At 46.9% G+C, this 20,262-nt stretch overlaps 1 protein-coding gene across 1 annotated transcript in view; it reads right to left on the minus strand.

Moving 5' to 3' along the window:
- UBE3C (ubiquitin protein ligase E3C) overlaps nucleotides 1-16,279 on the minus strand; it is a 123,600-nt gene extending 107,321 nt beyond the window's left edge. Inside the window, exons 1-3 of the mRNA XM_075587850.1 lie at nucleotides 16,163-16,279; nucleotides 7,539-7,651; nucleotides 1,765-1,818 (exon numbers count right to left, since the gene is read on the minus strand). Coding sequence (XP_075443965.1) covers nucleotides 1,765-1,818; nucleotides 7,539-7,604 — 120 coding nt within the window. The 5' untranslated portion in view covers nucleotides 7,605-7,651; nucleotides 16,163-16,279. The remainder of the gene's footprint in view (nucleotides 1-1,764; nucleotides 1,819-7,538; nucleotides 7,652-16,162) is intronic.
- Between the last annotated feature and the right edge of the window lie 3,983 nt (nucleotides 16,280-20,262).

Here is a 20,262-nt window from a genome sequence, read left to right on the forward strand (position 1 = left end):
CATTCATGAAATAAATATATTTTTGTTGATATTCTAAGGCTAGGTCCCCAATGCTCCTCCCTAGATGTCCCTAGTGCTTCCTCGCGTCCAGGCTCACTGCACACTGTGACGAGTCAGCCAGCAGGGGACACAGCAGAATTGTGATTCCGAGCGGCGACGCGTCATATGGTGCGCCAGGGAATCAATAAGGAGGGGAGATAGCCGGCAGGGTGGCATAAACGGGAAGGGGGATGGATACACACACACAAAATCAGATCCTGGGATGGGATCTCCGCTCCACACACAAACCTGCAGCCTTGACACTAAACAGATGTGATGTGGCCCCAGAACTTCTATAGCTTGGCGTTGCTGCAGGGTTGAGGGGGGGGTGAGGGGGGGAACCTGTGTGTATACTGCCATGACCTGGGAGAGCTCTAATGTAAAAGGTCAGCCCCTCCGCCCCTGACCCGTTTTGGCCACGCCCCCCGCGCCTAAAAAAAAGAAGCTTGTTACAGACCGCATATTGTGGTTAAATGCTGTGCACTTGCCGCCAAGACGCAAGACGGCGAGCTGGAGCGTGCAGCGGGGCCTTAGCCCAAGAGCTGTGCTGACGTTTTTGCCTGACTCCCAGGATGTACTGGAGCTCCAAGAGCTTTGATTGCAATAACTGGCCACCCACCTGAATGTAGTAATACAAGTGGCAGGGCCATCAACAGCAGGGTAGGGGGTTCCAGCGGCAGAAGGGGGCCTGGTTGTGGAGTGCAATTTACGTTAGGTCCCCACGTCCCCACTTTAGGGCCCCAAGCCCCAGCCCCACTCACCATTAGCCCCCCCCCCCTCACCAACCTCCCTCCCCCACTAACCAACATTAGGCCCCGAGACACTCCCCCCTCACCGTTAGGTCCCAGCCTCCCCTCTTTCTGCCCAGGAATTAACTTTTCTGCCCTGGTAAGTGGTATCTGTCACCTATAAGTGTTTTAAACTATTTGTTTGAGGTTGGACTTGGGAGGGGTTGGATTTCCTCTAGCTGCTCGTTTTGTGTTGTGTTACTGTGCCATCAGCAAGTGTTTATACAGCCAAAATTCCCTCTCACCGCTCCCATTATCTTTATTGGCTCTCTGATAAAGGCAGTGAGCAAAGGGTAAGGAAAACACTGGATTGACAAACTTCTCCACAGTCAGAGACTCCTGAGAAATGCAACTTGCAACGAATTTCCGAAAAAAGAAAGCAGCCAAACCTTTGCTATTAGCGTTGTTATGTCTGTTTATGGAAGCCAGTCAGACAGCCATAACAAAGGTATGTTTTCTGGCTGGTTATGTGGGATTGCAGTTTTAACTGTAAACACATTATGTTGCAGAGAAAGCAAATATAGCAATACAGCAATTTATAATTCTCTAACACATCAACGTCCTTGTTACAGAAAGTAAAAAACAACATTTTTTTTTATTCATACTAAAGTATATAGATAATCCTGTGTGGGCAGGGATTGATGGAAACTCATTAATTGCGGTCATTTAAAAAAAAAAACATTTCTGGAGAAATAAAACAAGACTTGTAATAAGATTAAAGTATGTGGTTATGTTTCTGTGGCTTTCTGGTTTACATTTTTTGCTTCTGTCTGTTCCTTACCACAAAGAATTGTATATTTTGGATCGGATGTATTAATGAGCAAAGTGGCACTATCTTTTCAAAAGGTTTGCCAATATTATTGTCCTGGACGGGTAAACTTTCATAGACAGGACTCTGTTTCGTATTGGCCCTTTGAAACAAAAATGGTCTTCTTACCTCTCTCTTACGCCGTTCTTCCTGGGTACGATGAAGAAGGGACGCTTTTTCTTCCTGGAAAAAAAAAAGTGTACATTGGAAATTGTGCGTAAATAATCATGTAAAGTATATGTATACAGCAAATAAAAACACCACTTGTGAGCACATTCACTACACAGACATAATCTGTATGTCTAAATATAAATTGGAAACAATTTTAGGCGGTCTTATGACCCCCTCCTCCTTAGTTAAGCTTGTCTATCCCACTTAATCAGTGGGTCTATATTAATGTGAATTAATATTATATTAAGAGATCTCCTACCCCCCAGGGGAGGAGTAGTTGCACTTGCTGCTGCGACAGGCATGGGAAGTGTGTATGGGAAGTGCCCTAATATTTATATTCTAAGAGAAAAGTGCAAACCGATATAGTTAGATATATAGATATGTGCAAATACATACATACATACATATATATATATATATATATATATATATATATTTGCACTTATCTCTTAGAATATAAATATTAGGGCACTTCTGTTTTTTTACCCAGTTGTAACGGCACTGCAGCTCATACATAGCACATATAGTGCTGATTAAATGTTAACCCTTTAGGCCCCGCATGTATGTCACACACCTCATGCTGTTGAGTGCAGTGTTTTATTTCCTCGTCTCTCTATGCCAGAGGAGAACAATCTTTTCCCCTGCGCCCCCCCCCCCCCCTCTGCCGGCTGTCCTCCTCTCCCAAGCCCCCCCTAACTTGGTTCCTGGCGTCTGGGCGACATGTTGCCATAGCACCACAACGCAACATGACCCCGCGCCGTCATTTGACACTGCGAGTCATGGCGACGTGTCTCCAGAAGCCGGCTGAACCAAGGCACGTGAGGATTACAGAGGCCTTCGCCGCTTCCCCGGCATTTAAATTAAGTGCGTTTGGGAAGCGTGCGGGGCCTCTGTAATCCCCGCACCTCCCGCAGATAATCTCGTGTCCTCCTGTGGAGGACTTCCTGATATGGGTTTACTGTAACGTGGTTGTAGGTTTAACATATTTCGGACAAGGTATTGAAACAAATGATTCATCTTTATGCAGAAAGAATACAGAAAATACACAGTAATGTACTAAATAATATATACATACATACCACACACACTACAATGTTCAGAAAGACATACATACATACATACATGTACGTACAGTACGTATGTATAATTAAAAAAATTATTATATGACTAAACTATTTTTTGATTCCATGTTAAAATAGTCAGAATTGGCAAAAATATAATTTTTTTATTATTGAATTGTTTAATGTGCAATTTTTATTCACAGTTTGTTTATAATACAATTCATAGGCTATATGGAATTACAGGGTCAACATTACACATACCCTGTATCAGAGGATTCCTCAATGGTCATGTGAATGGAATTGTATTTTGACGCAAAACTCATGAATTAAAAGTGCTCATTGGTTTGTTTTAAACTATTTAACAGCAAAAACTATAGCACTGTTACTTCGAGTTTCTGCATTAAGTAACTTTTCATATCAAACAATCTTAAAAAGTATATTTTACATCAGTTCAAATAGGAAAATATAATAACTGTAACCATGTCAGCCTTTGGTTCTTTCCACTCACAATAAACAAAGTGACACGTTGCAAATGTACAAAAGGATCAATGACTGGTTGTTTCGGAACTATGCAACATTAAAGCATTGAAGATATCAACACTTCAATAGCTATTTTCATTAATTGAAAAACAAACATTTTAAACTAAATGCAGCTACTATTTCTAACTGCCCATAGGCAATAACAAATTGATCTGATGGACTTCATTAGCAAGAGAAATAGTTACATTTAGTGTACCACATTCCATTACCCAGGACTGAGCTGCTCTGTATCCGCCACTTTTACTGATCAGAATTAGATGCCAGAGGATCTAAAGCCCCTGAAACAGATTCCTGAAGAGCGGGATACACTCTGCCAATGGCCATTTTTGCACATTGAGATTTATCTTTCTTTGGCACAGCTAAGTAATGCATTAAATATGTTTCAATAGAAATAAATAGCTTTTAGTTATGACATATGTCAAAATAAAGTCATCTGCTCATTAGCCCCACAAATCACTACATGAGATTAGCAAAACTCGGATTTAAGTTTACTGTCAAGAATATAGGAAACATTATTGAATTCAAAGCTAAGTGACATGCTGTTAATACAGGCGTCAGCATGTTTTTTTGACCCACCTAAACCTTTAACTAGATGCTAATTAGCACCAAACAATAAGATTAATCAACTGTTCAAATTGAATTCAGAAACAAAAAATACAACGGCAGTTTAAATTCCCCTTTATTCATTAGTATGATAGAAAAATGTACAAGGGATATCAGTAACAGATGATCAGCTGTGGTGTTTATACAACGCTCTGCCATTACTCAGTAAATTGTGATAGTGTTGATTCAGCACTATCGCACGGAAAGCCTCACTGTCTTCAAAGGGACTCTCCATGCAACATCGTCAGACTGGCACTATTGCATCTTACATAATAAGGGCCTATAAAGTGGTTTGCAGAAGTATTTATTTCCTACCACTAATGTCACATGTTGTTGAATTACAAATAATGTATTCAGTTTTTCAAACACACTTTTTTTATTCAAAGCTACAGTGTGGCTTTGTACTTAGTGCTTAGAGCCATTGTCCTGCTGAAATGTGAATTTCCTCCCCAGTTTCAGAGTCTTGGCTGAACTCAAACAGGTTTTCCTCAAGGACTCGCCTGTACTTTGCAACATCCATTCTCCCTCTATCCTACCAAGCTTCCCAGTCCCTGATCAAAGGAAACATCCCCATAGCATGATGTTGCCACCATCATGCTTGACAGTTGGGATGGTGTGGACTGGGTCTAAATTCCAAGCGTTACGTCTGGCGCAAGCCCAACACTGCACATGACCCGAAGCACAAAGGCATACTGGAGTGGTTGAACAAGAAGATAATTAATGTTCTTGCGTGGCCCAGGCAAAGTGCTGACTTGAATTCAATTGAACATTTATGGCGAGAATTGAAGATTGCCGTCGATCAACAATCTCCACCAAACTTATCAGAACTGGATCAATTGTCCCATGGAGAATAGGCAAAAATGGCACCCTCCTACTGTGCAAAGTTAGTACAAATCTACCCAGAAAGACTCATAGGAGTAATTGCTGCAAAAAGTGCGTCTACCAAGTACTGACTTAAGGGGCTGAATACTTGTATGCACCCAGCAAATTTCAATTTTGTACATTTCCTTTGCTGACATATAACCTCCTCCTCATATGACAGTGTTCAGTTTAACCATTACAGCTGTGAATTAATAAAATGTTAGTTTGAAAAACTGTGTATACATTATTTGCAATTCAACATGTGACATTATTGGTAGGTGGTGAGTAGTTCTGCAAACCACTGTATCATTGGGAACAATACAAGCAGAGTAGAAGCTCTCCAAACGAGGGAATGTACAGCCTGCCAGAGGGCCAGAAGGCGACATTACACCTGTAACCCTGTTAATAGGGAATTGCTATTGGAACAGCCTGCAATGTATTAAGAATCTAAATGGCATGGGATGATGATTACACGATAAGAACCATTCAATAGTTATGTGTATTACTGAAAACAAGAACATTGTAAATGTATGCACTTTCATTAGCAATGGGGTTGCACACCAAATTTGTACTCTCTGGAAGAAACAGGGATCAGGGGGAATTTGCCATGTATGTCTAGACATCAATAGAAACTAATGAATGAGGAAAGGGTGGAAGCAATTCCAGAAAAAGATTATGCATCAGTTACATAACCGGTAGTCCTGGTATGAGGAAGACGTGGGAGGAGATACACAGAGCAGTGCTAACGTGCTTCTTCACCAAGTTTCAGAAGAATTTAGCCGTGTCAGAGAATAACAACACACCAAGGAATCCTATCCTGAGGGCAGCAGTCACGCCTCCGTTTATTAAAACAAAAAATTAAGAAAATATACAGTAAGGATGAATTTAGTTTACAATTCATATGGTTTGGCTAAAGTGCCCTGGCATTAGGGTCTCAAAGTTCAGATACAAGGTCTGTTAAGGTTAGAGTAAGGGACTTTCTTTGACTAAAGATTACCATAATACTCAACCTGCAATAAAGTGAAAAGAGTCACCCATTTTTGCTTTAGTCATTAAATGATTGCCTACTAATTTAAGGATATATTAAACTGCTTTGCAAATGTAGGCTTAAAAACAGGGGGGGAGGGGGGCATTAAAAGGAGCAATTTTAGAAGGTCTCCCTTTGAATATATAACTTGGATGGCTTCACACTGAAGTATGTCGTCAGGATAGAATCCCAATGTCAAATCTCCCTGCGACCGTGGGAGATTCAACGTGTACCACAGGCATGAACAAAACAAAGATTACTGCTGAGTCACTTTCGCAGAGCAGTTCTTGCAAAACAGCCCAATCAAATTAAATAGGAAACTTTATGCAACTCCTCGGAGCTTCAAATAACTCTCAGACTGGAGACACCTGCTCATCATTATTACTAACCTAATCGTAAAGAGACAACTTCTATGTTTATGTTGCTCCTTAGTTCATAAGTCGGTACGCTGCCTGCAGAGGGCTCTGTGAAGTTTGCCCACAAGGAAAGGTCAATCATCTTAAAATCACGCTAGTATTATTTACAAACTGAATAGGGACATTACATTCAAAAAATCTAAAAACTTTAATCCTTTAATAAATAGACAGGTAAGCACATACGTCATACATGATTTATGCGAGTCAATAATTCAGTCCCCCATGGGACTTTAGTATATCACACAAAATAAATCGAGGCACACGTTTTAGTTGCAAAAAAGACGGCTGTGACTTTACTCCATGTTTGTAGCGACCAAATAACGTTCCAGGGACACCGCCCCTACCTCAGATAATTGCCATTATTGCCATTATCTGAGGAACGGCGGGTGACCCTGGAACGTTATTTGGTCACTACAAGCATGGAGTAAAGTCACAGCAGTCTTTTTTTGCAACGAAAACGGTGTGCCTCGAACTTGTGTGTGATATACTATGTCTATGCTCCCATTTGAACATTGGGAGTTTGATGGGTTCGCCTGCACCAGGACTTCTATACTGTTTCCCTTTTTTGGCAATTGGTGTGCCTCTACCTAATTAATAATAATAGCATGTTCTGATAGTTTTACGTAGCGCTTTACAGAGGCATATTGCAGGCACAGGTCCCTGCCCTGTGGAGCTTACAATCTATGTTTCTGGTGCCTGTGGCACATGGAGATAAAGTGACTTGCCCAAGGTCACAAGGAGCCAACATCAGGAATTGAACAAGGATCCCCTGCTTCAAACTCAGTGCCAGTTAGTGTCTTTACTAACTGAGCCGCTCCTTCTCCCTCCCCATCTATATACTCCCAATGGAACTTTATATGGGGTCTTTTTTTTTGGAACTCGAGTAAGCTCTTTGACAGCCAGTGGTATCCTGAAAACCTGACCTGTTGGTGGCCCTTGAGGACTACAGTTGCCCACACCTGATCTAGCTGTTTATTCACAATACCCGTGGGATTGTAACAGGTCCACAGGTCGTAAACTGCAACACATTTCTGTTAATTTGACAATACAGCACCCGCTTTTAATCCCCAAATCCAGCCATCTTCACATTCATGGTGAAGGGGTTCCCCTTAAACATTATATTCATGTGTTACAGACCCACAGCTGGCAAAGACAGTCGTTGGTTTTGATGCAAACAGGAATAAAAAGTGAATTTCATGAAACTTACAGATAAACATATGTTACCTTTCTACTTGCTCCTCCAAGTGATACGTTTGGCCTTGTTTTAAAATCTCCCTCGAAGCTAAACATGATTACACGTTATCCCATCTAGAAGAAATGTTGATTCTGAAGTGACACTAAATAAAAAAAGAGAGAAGCAAAAAATAAACAAAGTGTGTAAATGGTCCGTGGGACGCCTGGACATTCGCACAGAACATTGCATTTGAACAATTATCAGTACTAGCCAAAAGAGACATTTCAGTAGAAAGAAACAGCACAACACAATGACAACAGCTGCAGGGGGACCTGCAGGCCATTATTGTTACACGAGTTGCTGGCTTTTCTGGAAACAACCTAAAATTAAATGAAATTACAATTTAAAAAATAAATTAAAAAGTGTTCTCCCCGTTCCACCTCATATTCCTATTTCTTTATATCTCCTTTCACTTTCTCTCAATTATTTTGTTACCTCTTTCCACTTTCTCCAATGCTGTTACTTCTCCTTTACCCGTGCTTACCTTCTTTGTGGGTAGACAAACACATGGTACAAGCGATACCTTTAATAGCCAACTTGGGGTAAAAAGGATGCAAGCTTTCAGGACCACAAAAAGGTCCCTTCTTCAGGTGAATTTTTTTTTTTATCAGAATAAAAGCTTGCACTCCTGATCCCGAGTTAACAATTAAAGGTATCACACACAGCAAAACTTACGGTCTCCAGATCCGTGGCTGAAAAATCAGCAGCTCCCAAGACCATATCTGCTGCAGCCGCGCTGCAGGGGGGGGTCTATGTTCCCCCACTAGATAATCCTCCGGCACCCTGACAGCTGCGGTCGCGGTCACGCAGCTTACCCCAGTGCCGGAGAGAATAAGTCATGCTACATCTGTATCAAACGTTTGGTTTGTCTATTCTCCGGGCTAACACAGTACCATCCTCTACCTCTTTCTGTGTCCTTTCTGACTCCCTCTCCCTAAGGCTTCCCGTTACTCTCCTTGTGAGGTCTAATTGCACCCCGTTCCCCCGCTCCCCCCCTATGTTGTTCTGTTGCAAAAAAACAAACGCTTTACAGTGCAGCTCTAGTAGGAAGTTAACTAGCACAGGGCCCTTGCTCTGCTCCATTTCTTGGTCACCATGGGCAAACTGGCTACCAGAAATGTCATGCCCCGATTCAGAAATGATAAAATAAATGTCAACATTAAAGCTGCAGTTCAAGCAACGTCCTACACGTGTGGTTTGTTTAGTAAATCAGGTCTGTACTATGAGAAAATACTTGTAGCATGTAAAAAAATAATAATAATGAAGTCATTTAATGTAGAGTATTCTAATGTAACAAGCATTTTTGTTCCTATAGCAACCATTTACAAAGTCAAATCCCCTTCCCCTTCTGAAACAGCATCACCCTTTTGTGCCCTACCCTCTCTAGCAGTGAACCAATTGAATCTAGTGCCTGCCTGGTCACATGATCCTCCTCACAGAACTTTGGCTGTCAGTGCAGTAACAAAGGAGGGAGAGGGAGTAGGTGTATGATACCTTTCAGTGGACCAACAAGTAGTGGATATGTTACAAGTTTGGAACCTGAGGTTGCAAAATTTGTAACATAACTACTGTTGGTCCAATAAAAAGGTATCATACACCTACTCCCTCCTTTGGTACTACATGGAAGAAAGAACCAGCACGGCTACCCACCCTTCTATGCCTACACATAGGAAGTACATTTACAGCAATGCAATGTAGCGGTGCCAATATCTAGTATGGCTGTGTAAATGACCTTGTTAGAGTCGCATGCACAAAGGTGCGGTATGGCCATTGAAGGGAACATTGTTTCCAAACGTGAAGCACCTTACACAGCATTATATTTCTGTCAATGAAAGTGCTATGTCTATTTATTGTTTCATGTTTCCATTTTGAGTTTCTGTTAGGTTGCAAGGTATTTGAGGAAGGGATTCCTCTTGTATTGTTTACTTTATTGATTGGTGCGCTGATCACAGTTATTATAATGTCCTGTGTTCCAATATCTGCTACGTAAAACACACAGTACACAGATTATACTATAGAACAGCGGTGCGCAAACTGGGGGGCGCGAGATTTTCCAGGGGGATGCGGCGTTTACAGAGGCCCCACAGTCTTCCCCAAAGCATTTAAATTAAATGCTGGGGAGCCCGCGCGAGGCCTCTGTAAGGCTACAATTATACACGAGCTGCAGGGCGGCAGCGCTATCCGGTGACGTGTCCGCAGCGATCCGGCAACTTGAACTGTAGTCAGGAGGCAGCCGGGGAGGCGTGGCAGACGCGTGGCCGTGAGCGGTTCCCCTTCATTGGCTGAACCGCTCACGTGACGCGGCCATCGCCTGGCTAAAGCAATTTTCAAAGTTTCCTCACCAGTCTGCCGCTTTGCAGTTCGGCGCTGCGCGGTGTCGCGATAGGTATGTAAGGTTTCATTTGATTCATGCACTTTGTTTTTCGGGGCGTGGCACGACGCCGCCGGGCGATTTTAGGTATAGTCACGGCCTAAGTCCCTTACCTGGTCTCCAGCGGCTTCTGGCGACACCTTGGCAATGCGGCATCAGTCGTCCCATGATGTCAGAAAATGTCGGCGATAAGTGCCTCCCTCCCGTCCCCCGCTCGTGCCTCCCTCCCGTCCCCCGCTCGTGCCTCCCTCCCGTCCCCCGCTCGTGCCTCCCTCCCGTCCCCCGCTCTTGCCTCCCTCCCGTCCCCCGCTCGTGCCTCCATCCCGTCCCCCGCTCGTGCCTCCCTCCCGTCCCCCTCTCGTGCCTCCCTCCCGTCCCCCGCTCGTGCCTCCCTCCCGTCCCCCACTCGTGCCTCCATCCCGTCCCCCGCTCGTGCCTCCATCCCGTCCCCCGCTCGTGCCTCCATCCCGTCCCCCGCTCGTGCCTCCCTCCCGTCCCCCGCTCGTGCCTCCATCCCGTCCCCCGCTCGTGCCTCCATCCCGTCCCCCGCTCGTGCCTCCATCCCGTCCCCCGCTCGTGCCTCCCTCCCGTCCCCCGCTCGTGCCTCCCTCCCGTCCCCCGCTCGTGCCTCCCTCCCGTCCCCCGCTCGTGCCTCCCTCCCGTCCCCCGCTCGTGCCTCCCGTCGCCGTCCCCCACTTGTGCCTCGCAGCACAATGGTCACTGACATGGCTGTTATAGTTACCTTTGTGACCGGCAACACAGCAACATATCCTGCTTAAAGCAGAGGGGACAGCGGCGGGAGCGAAGCACGAGAGGGGGCCAGCAGCATGGGACAGGGGTACAAGAGGGGGACAGTGGCGAGAGCAGGAGACACTGGCACAAGCGGGGGGGTGCAACTCGGGCGCCAGAAGTGAACTTTTAGACGCCTGTGCGACCGGGTCATTTCCACCCCTGGCCTATGTCTTTTGGCAGGTTATACATTCTCAACACTACCTTAGTTAGTTCTGGTGAAGGACATGTGTGTTATTGAAGATGGAATTGATTTGGAGAAACAACCAATGACAATAGCAGGCTTGAAATATGAAGTGAGTTGGTGCTGTGTGGCCACTTTTTCATAGAAAACAATTATTATTTTTGTTACAAACTCTCTTGGACAACTTGCTAAATAAAAATTGGTTTGGAAAAATAATATCTTCTATGTTGTGTTTTAGAAGAAATAGAGTATAATGCAGGGGTGGTCTGAATTGTTGAGATTTCAGACTGGTCACCCTGGTTTTCTCCATCCCTGGTGTAAGGGTCGTCATTTTCAGGATCAGATTATTTTTGAGATTTTCCACTTTACAGCATGCAAATATGTTTGATCCGCTGCATATTACACCAAGAGTGGAGCTACACCTTGACCTCAAAGTTACAATCAGGAAATCATGCTGACTTTTCAATTGTGAACTAAATATTAAGATCAGATCATTTAGATAATGCTAAAAGCCTTAAAAAATGCTTTGATTAGCCACACCACACCCTGTAGGTATTGCTAATGTAATGCATTCATAGGCATTTTATTGCACATTAAACATTCTCCGTCAACCTGCCTCTTAAAACATTAAAAAGTTCTAAGTACCCGAGGTCTGAAAGCTCTAGTGGTGCTGCGGATAATGTAAACGCAAAGATAAACCATTATATTTGTATTATTAGTAGTGCTGCATTGGTGGTGAAGGTACATAGTGTAATGGTGATGCTTTTCCATTATTCATGTGCAACCTTTTTCCCAGTACTTAGCGCATTCACACCCTAGCGGGGTCTCCAACACACGGTCATTTTTAGCCCAGTCACCTTTCATCATGAAGTTGAAGTCCAACAATATGTTCTGGGGTTCTGAATGCCAGAGAACACAAGAATCACTGTTCTCCCTACCCTCTCGCTGGGTGACCTCATTGACTCCTTTGTATTCACCTGTCATCTCTATGCTGTTGATACACAACTATATTTATCGACACCTGACCTTACACCTGCAGTTCAGTCAAATATTACAGCAATCTCGGCCTGAAGGACTACTTTGTCACCTGAAGATTAACATGGCTGATACAGAACCTGTCATATTTCCTCCCAACTCAGGTCACATTGCTCCCTTCTCCATCACAGTCAGTAACTCTACTATCCACCTAGTCTCGCAAGCACACCGCCTATGGGTAACATTCAACTCCTCCCTTTCCTTCTCCCCACATATAAACGCTCTTAATAAATCTTGCCGCTTCGTTCATCGCAACATTGCCAAGATATGCACCTTCCTAGGTTCCACTAAAACACTAATACATGCCCTTATTCTCTCCCCTATTGATTACTGTAACATGCTTTTGTCTGGCCTCCCATGACTTTGCTTTGCAGTCCATTCAAAATGATGCTGCTCGCCTAGGCACGTATCTGCTTCCTACCTCCTGAACGCTCTCTGCTGGCTTCCTGTTCATTTCATTATAACCTACATAATCCTTTTTTTTTTTTTTTTAAGGCTCTACACTCCTCTAAACCTCCATATATATCTCAATTCTGATATCCCATTATACCCCTACTTGTCTCGTAGGCCGCGATTATAGCGGCCGTGCGTGCCACGAACACAAGGCCGTACCTCTATGAGGCAGGTCGTAGAGCGCGCACGACCAAGCGCGCGATTCTCGGCCAGACAAATCATTTTGTCTTTCCCACGCGACAGCCGGGTCACGTGTCAATGAGGGCGAACTGCTCGTGTGACGTCACGGCCACGCCTCCCTGTCGCCTAGTACCTCAGTGCAGGTTTCGCGCGAGCGGCACGCCACCACTATAATCGCGGTCTTACACGCACCCCAAGGTTGTCCCATCTTTGCACCACCCTCTACAGCCCTCTCCCATCAAACCCTTTTCACTAAATCTCTCCCTACTTACAGTATGGAACGCTCTTACTCTCAATATTCGGCGAGCCGCTTCACTTTCTACATTCAAAGCCCCGCTGAAAACCCAACCTCTTAACAGGCGCATCTCATTAAACATTATACGCCTCCCCTTGACAAATAAAGCATAGTGCAGCATGACCGCAATGTCCACAGCACCCCCACCCCTCCTCTTGGTCACTCGTGACACTCCAGAGGAGTGAAGGGGATAAAAGCAGGCAGAGAGAGGTGGGAGATCATTCCCAGGCCCCTTGCTGTGTTTTACCGCCCTGACTCCCCTTTATGGTTAAAGTCTGTTTTGTGTGCGTTATACTTGTATCGAATATATTTATATTTGAGGTATCTGTTGGGGTTATGTTGCCTCTGTCACGGGTGCTGGTTGGAGGGGGGGGGGGGGGGAGCGCGTGCAGGGTAACCTTGCCAGACGGGTCTCAGTTACGGCAATGCCTGGTGGTGGCATGGTTGGCGAGTGGGCAGGTCTCATTGTGCTTTGAGTACCTGGGGCTCACTGGCGACTGGGAATTTGGACGGTCCGGGCTTACGGGCCATGATTTAAGCATTATTGGCATTACCTATGGGTGGAGCACTCTGGCAGGGTTAGCACCTCCCCTTTGCTGTATTTTTAATAAAAGCCATGACCATTGTACCTCCAGATCTGTGTGTGCGCTTTATTTGCGGGATGTTTCAGGGGGGTTGAGGGAGCAGCCCCGCAGGCTCTGAGGCCATGCATGTTTACTCCATATGTGTCTGTGAGCCTCCCAACATATCCCTTAGACTGTAAGCTCTTTGGGGCAGTATCTCCTTTAGCATGATATGATTTACCTGTTGCACTTATTCCCATTGTTTGTAATGTATTTACCTCCTATTGTAATGTTATAAAGCACTGTGTACATTGCTGGCAATATATGAATAAAACGATACAGGCATACCCCGCATTAACGTACGCAATGGGACCGGAGCATGTATGTAAAGCGAAAATGTACTTAAAGGGAAGCAATACCTTTTCCCACTTATCGATGCATGTTCTGTACTGCAATCGTCATATACGTGCATAACTGATGTAAATAACGCATTTGTAACAGGCTCTATAGTCTCCCCGCTTGCGCACAGCTTCGGTACAGGTAGGGAGCCGGTATTGCTGTTCAGGACGTGCTGACAGGCGCATGCGTGAGCTGCCGTTTGCCTATTGGGCAATATGTACTTACTCGCGAGTGTACTTAAAGTGAGTGTACTTAAAGCGGGGTATGCCTGTACATAAAATGCAGCACACCAAAATTAACTGTTAGAATTGAATGATATTGGTTTTATTCATACTCTTACAGCCAACACAATGGCTAACTGGGGTTCAATGTAACCAGCAGACACAACACAGTGTCTGTCCAGCTTATCACATTAACAGACCACCACCAAGTCTCCACATAGGGACCCAGTCTCCACGTACTGACAGGTGGGGACCCAGTCTCCACGTACTGACAGGTGGGGACCCAGTCTCCACGTACTGACAGGTAGGGACCCAGTCTCCACGTACTGACAGGCGGGGACCCAGTCTCCACGTACTGACAGGTAGGGACCCAGTCTCCACGTACTGACAGGTGGGGACCCAGTCTCCACGTACTGACAGGTAGGGACCCAGTCTCCACGTACTGACAGGTGGGGACCCAGTGTCCACGTACTGACAGGCGGGGATCCAGTCTCCACGTACTGACAGGCGGGGATCCAGTCTCCACGTACTGACAGGCGGGGACCCAGTCTCCACGTACTGACAGGCGGGGATCCAGTCTCCACGTACTGACAGGTAGGGACCCAGTGTCCACGTACTGACAGGTAGGGACCCAGTGTCCACGTACTGACAGGTAGGGACCCAGTGTCCACGTACTGACAGGTAGGGACCCAGTGTCCACGTACTGACAGGCGGGGACCCAGTCTCCACGTACTGACAGAGAGATCCAGTCTCCATGTACTGACAGAGAGATCCAGTGTCCACGTACTGACAGGTGGGGACCCAGTGTCCACGTACTGACAGGTGGGGACCCAGTGTCCACGTACTGACAGGCGGGGACCCAGTGTCCACGTACTGACAGAGAGATCCAGTGTCCACGTACTGATAGGTGGGGACCCAGTCTCCACGTACTGACAGAGAGATCCAGTCTCCATGTACTGACAGAGAGATCCAGTGTCCACGTACTGACAGGCGGGGACCCAGTCTCCACGTACTAACAAAGAGATCCAGTCTCCACGTACTGACAGGCGGGGATCCAGTTTCCACGTACTAACAGAGAGATCCAGTCTCCACGTACTGACAGGTGGGGACCCAGTGTCCACGTACTGACACGCGGGGACCCAGTCTCCATGTACTGACAGGCGGGGATCCAGTTTCCACGTACTAACAAAGAGATCCAGTCTCCACGTACTGACAGGCGGGGATCCAGTTTCCACGTACTAACAGAGAGACCCAGTCTCCACGTACTGACAGGTGGGGACCCAGTCTCCACGTACTGACAGGTGGGGACCCAGTCTCCACGTACTGACAGGTAGGGACCCAGTCTCCACGTACTGACAGGTAGGGACCCAGTCTCCACGTACTGACAGGTGGGGACCCAGTCTCCACGTACTGACAGGTAGGGACCCAGTCTCCACGTACTGACAGGTAGGGACCCAGTCTCCACGTACTGACAGGTAGGGACCCAGTGTCCACGTACTGACAGGCGGGGACCCAGTCTCCACGTACTGACAGGTAGGGACCCAGTCTCCACGTACTGACAGGTAGGGACCCAGTCTCCACGTACTGACAGGTAGGGACCCAGTGTCCACGTACTGACAGGCGGGGACCCAGTCTCCACGTACTGACAGGTAGGGACCCAGTCTCCAGTACTGACAGAGATTCAGTGTCCACGTACTGACACAGAGGCCCAGTGTCCACCTAATGATCAGTGACCCACAGTGTCCACCATCAGCATATGACCCAGTGTCCACCTAGGGATGACACCAAAAAATGTGGGGCAGGCGGTATCCACCTACTGACATCATCAGCACAAAACCAAATCCCTAAGCCCAGCGTCACCCACGTGACGTCACTACCACAACACCCAATGACCACCTAATGTGTCCACCTCGTGACGTCACACCGCACACTTCCTGTGACAGGCGGTGCCGACACCTCCCTCTGCTGTGTGACTCAGCAGCAATGGGAGGGGGTGCTCCCTGCACGACATGTCGCGATAATACAACTCAATCTCTAAATGGAGCCTGTGCTTTACTTTGGGAGCCCTCCCACAGCCAGGCCTGAGAGGTGACATCCCGGAGAGAGGGGAGGGAAGCTCGTTACCTGTGTCCCTGTCACCTGCGAGCTCGTACCCGGCGCCACCTCTCCGCTCAGCAACAACAAGAGCCGCTCCGGACATTTGCCCTGACAACGGAAGTCCCGCCTCTAGCAACCCGGTTCCGCAAACTGAAGGGATAGGCCGCCGCCGGCGAGTAGCTTCTCCCTGTGATTGGACGAAAGAAAAGTCAATCAGGGTTCATGTCCCTGTACTGCTGCTATGCCATGACGTCACGGGCACAGTGAGACTTCTTGAGTGAATTTAGCTGTGTGTGTGTGTGTGTGTGTGTGTGTGTGTGTGTGTGTGTGTGTGTGTGTGTGTGTGTGTGTGTGTGTGTGTGTGTGTGTGTGTGTGTGTGTGTGTGTGTGTGTGTGTGTGTGTGTGTGTGTGTGTGTGTTTTTTTCTGTAATGTATGTGTGTATGTATGTATGTCTTTATTTGTATAGCGCCATAAAATGTACATAGCGCTTCACAGTAGTAATACATGTCATATAAATAACAAATATAAATAACACATCATGGGAATAAGTGCTTCAGACATACTGTAAAAGTAACATTAAGGAAGGAGTCCCTGCTCCGAGGAGCTTACAATCTAATTGGTAGGTAGGGAGAACGTACAGAGACAGTAGGAGGGAATACTAGTAAGTGCGTCTGCAGGAGGCCAAGCTTTGTGTCATGTGTCCATGATTATAAAGTGCTACTCATATGCTTCTTTAAGCAGATGTGTCTTAAGGTGGGTCTTAAAGGTGGATAGCGAGGGGGCTAGTCGGGTATTGAGGGGAAGAGCATTCCAGAGGTGTGGGGCAGAAAGTGAGAAAGGTTTAAGGCGGGAGAGAGCTTTAGATACAAAGGGGGTAGAAAGAAGACATCCTTGAGAAGAACGCAAGAGTCGTGATGGTGCATAGCGAGAAATTAGGGCTGAGATGTAATGAGGGGCAGAAGAATGTAAAGCTTTAAAAGTGAGCAGTAGAATTGAGTGTGAGATACGCGATTTAATCGGAAGCCAGGAGAGGGATTTCAGCAGGGGAGACGCTGAGACAGATTTAGGAAAGAGTAGAGTGATTCTGGCAGCAGTGTTTAGGATAGATTGTAGGGGAGACAGGTGAGAGGTAGGAAGGCCGGACAGCAGGAGGTTGCAGTAATCGAGACGTGAGAGAATGAGGGCCTGAGTCAGAGTTTTGGCAGTTGAGTAACAGAGGAAAGGGCGTATCTTTGTGATATTGCGGAGGAAAAAGCGACAAGTTTTAGAAACGTTTTGAATATGAGAGGAGAATGAGAGAGAGGAATCAAGTGTGACCCCTAGGCAGCGTGCTTGGGCTACTGGGTGAATGATCGTATTTCCAATAGCAATGTGGAAGGATGTAGTAGGGCCAGGTTTGGGAGGTAGTATAAGGAGCTCTGTTTTTGCCATGTTAAGTTTCAGTCGGCGGATGGCCATCCAGGATGATATTCCAGAGAGGCATTCAGAAACTTTGGTCTGTATAGCAGGTGTAAGGTCAGGGGTTGAAAGGTAAATTTGTGTGTCGTCAGCATAGAGGTGATATTTAAACACAAAAGATGTGATTAGGTCACCTAGAGAGAGTGTGTAGAGAGAAAAGAGAAGGGGTCCCAGGACAGAGCCCTGGGGTACCCCCACAGAGAGATCAATAGAGGAGGAGGAGGTGTTAGCAAAAGAGACACTGAAGGTACGATGGGAGAGGTAAGAGGAGATCCAGGATAAAGCTTTGTTCCGAATACCAAGAGTATGGAGAATGTGAAGGAGAAGAGGGTGGTCCACGGTATCTGTAATGTGTGTGTGTGTATATGTGTGTGTGTGTGTGTGTGTGTGTGTGTGTGTGTGTGTGTGTGTGTGTGTGTGTGTGTGTGTGTGTGTGTGTGTGTAGCCCTGTTTCCCCTTAAACAAGATGGCTACTGGTGCTGCCCTTTAACTGGGAGCTTGGGGCAATATACTTATAATGTTGGTGCAGCTCCTCCACCAGAGAGGGATCCCAATGTAGTAGGAGGAGCCCCTCACAGGACCCAAACAATAAACACACACGCAGTAAAATAGAACGGCCTTTACTGGCACACATATCTTATACTCCAATATCTTATAACTATACCAAACTAAATGTACAACTACCTATGCAACTCGCAGGGCTGTATCCCACCACCGTGTAACCCACACCGTGTCCTGAGAATCCCAGTCCCTCAATGTCCCGCAATGCCCACACCCAACCCACAGTGTGTGACCGCGCGGCCCACTAATTTGAGTTTGTTAGAGTTGGTGCACTTTCTGTAATGGTACCTGCCCGGCGCTCCAGCACCCGGGCGCGCCGACAAGGATCAGAAGGGATCCGCGATCCAGCTATGTCATCCACTGTGCGTTCTCCGCGTGAGGTGGTATCCCGCGGATGGGTCCCACCGTGAGGATAGTCTCAGCTTCAGTCCAGTAGTCTGGTCCCAGACCACCAGCGTCAGGATCACACACTCAGTTGAATAACTGTGTCCCTGAGATATAACTAGCTAAGGGGGCAAGGTTCCTATCTAAGGGCCTGTCCCTGTAGCTGCCACAAGCTAATTCTGTGAGTCAAGGCCTAGGGGAAATCTGGCCTAGGGGAAATCTGGACACACTTCTTACCCCTATTTTACTCCAGCTCTGACTGACTCCTCTTCCAGCGCGCGAATACTATCTCCTGCTGTATGAGACCTAACCGCGCGATTGGCTCTCTGGCGTCATGTGGTACACTTGCCCCTGAGCACTATGGGGCTTGTAGTTCCCCCGGAACCTTTATGGTCCAACGCGTGCGCGCTGTACACTGCGCATGCGCAACCCTCAACTGGCTACCGCGACTCCTGGCGCTCCTCACGCATGCGCAACATGGCCCAAGATGGCGGCGCCTTGCAGCAAGGGCCGCCGGAGCTTCTGGCGAACCTGTCGCCACCCACAGCAGCGGAGGTAGGAGGGGAGAGGCGCAACAACAGGGGACCGGAAGGGAACCTGGCTATATATGTAATGTATGTGTGTGTACATGCATAAGATGATGTGTATATACATACACCAACACGTGTTTATAAGTGTATCTATACAAACACATTTGTTTACAATATTCTGGTGTTTCTCCAATCTCCTTTTTTCATAAAAAAATTTCACGCTACAACCACATCCCGGACCCGCTCCCTCTGCTGTCGGTGTGTATATTCAACATCCCACCTCAGTACAGGGGACTGGCCTGGTCTGCGGGCTGCACAGCGTGACATTATGCAGAGCCAAACAGAAACAGACCTGACTGAGGTGGGCCAACTAATCAGGGAACTTGTGATTTGCATTGGTACTTTGGGAACTCAGATCACAAGCCTGGTACAACAGCTTTCCCAGCTTTCACTACAGCCTATTCCGGCCCCAGCCGCGCAGGGTGGCGACCGGCCATCAGAACTCAGGATTCCTACGCCTAAAGCATATGCGGGTGACCCTCTAGCCTGTCGTGGGTTTTTGAACCAATGTGAAATACAGTTTGAGATTTCTCCCAGCCTGTTCCCCACCGGATGCACCAAGGTAGCCTATGTTTACTCTCTTTTAATAGGGGACGCCTTGGCGTGGGCCTCTCCCATCTGGGAGTTGCGTGCGGAAGTCACCCAGGATTACCAGCTCTTCCGCCAAGAATTCCAGCAGGTATTCAATATTCCCGCCCGCAGAGATACTGCCGCTGCTTCTCTTGTTCAATTGTCTCAAGGTCGTAGGTGCGTAGCCAAATACGCATTGGAATTCCGTACTGTCGCGGCGGAGACGCATTGGAACCAAGAAGCCCTTATTGCTGTGTTTTGGCAAGGTTTGTCTGACTCTGTAAAGGATGAACTTGCAGTTCAGCCCAGGCCCTAGGGATTGGAGGAATTGATCGCACTATGCATACGAGTGGATCAGCGCCTTCAACAGCGCCGTCATGAACGCCAGCGTCTCAGAATTTTCTCTTCTGACCCTATTCTTCCCAGATCCTTCCCAGCTATTCGTCCTGTTCTAGACACTGTGGAACCCATGCAGATTGCCAGTCAAGAGTTCCGTAATACCGACAGGACTGCCGATAGAACCCCTGACCGGACTGCCGAAAGGGCTCGTCGCCGGAATGAG

The sequence above is a fragment of the Ascaphus truei genome, chromosome 2, assembly GCF_040206685.1.
Source record: "Ascaphus truei isolate aAscTru1 chromosome 2, aAscTru1.hap1, whole genome shotgun sequence".
NCBI lineage: Eukaryota > Metazoa > Chordata > Amphibia > Anura > Ascaphidae > Ascaphus > Ascaphus truei.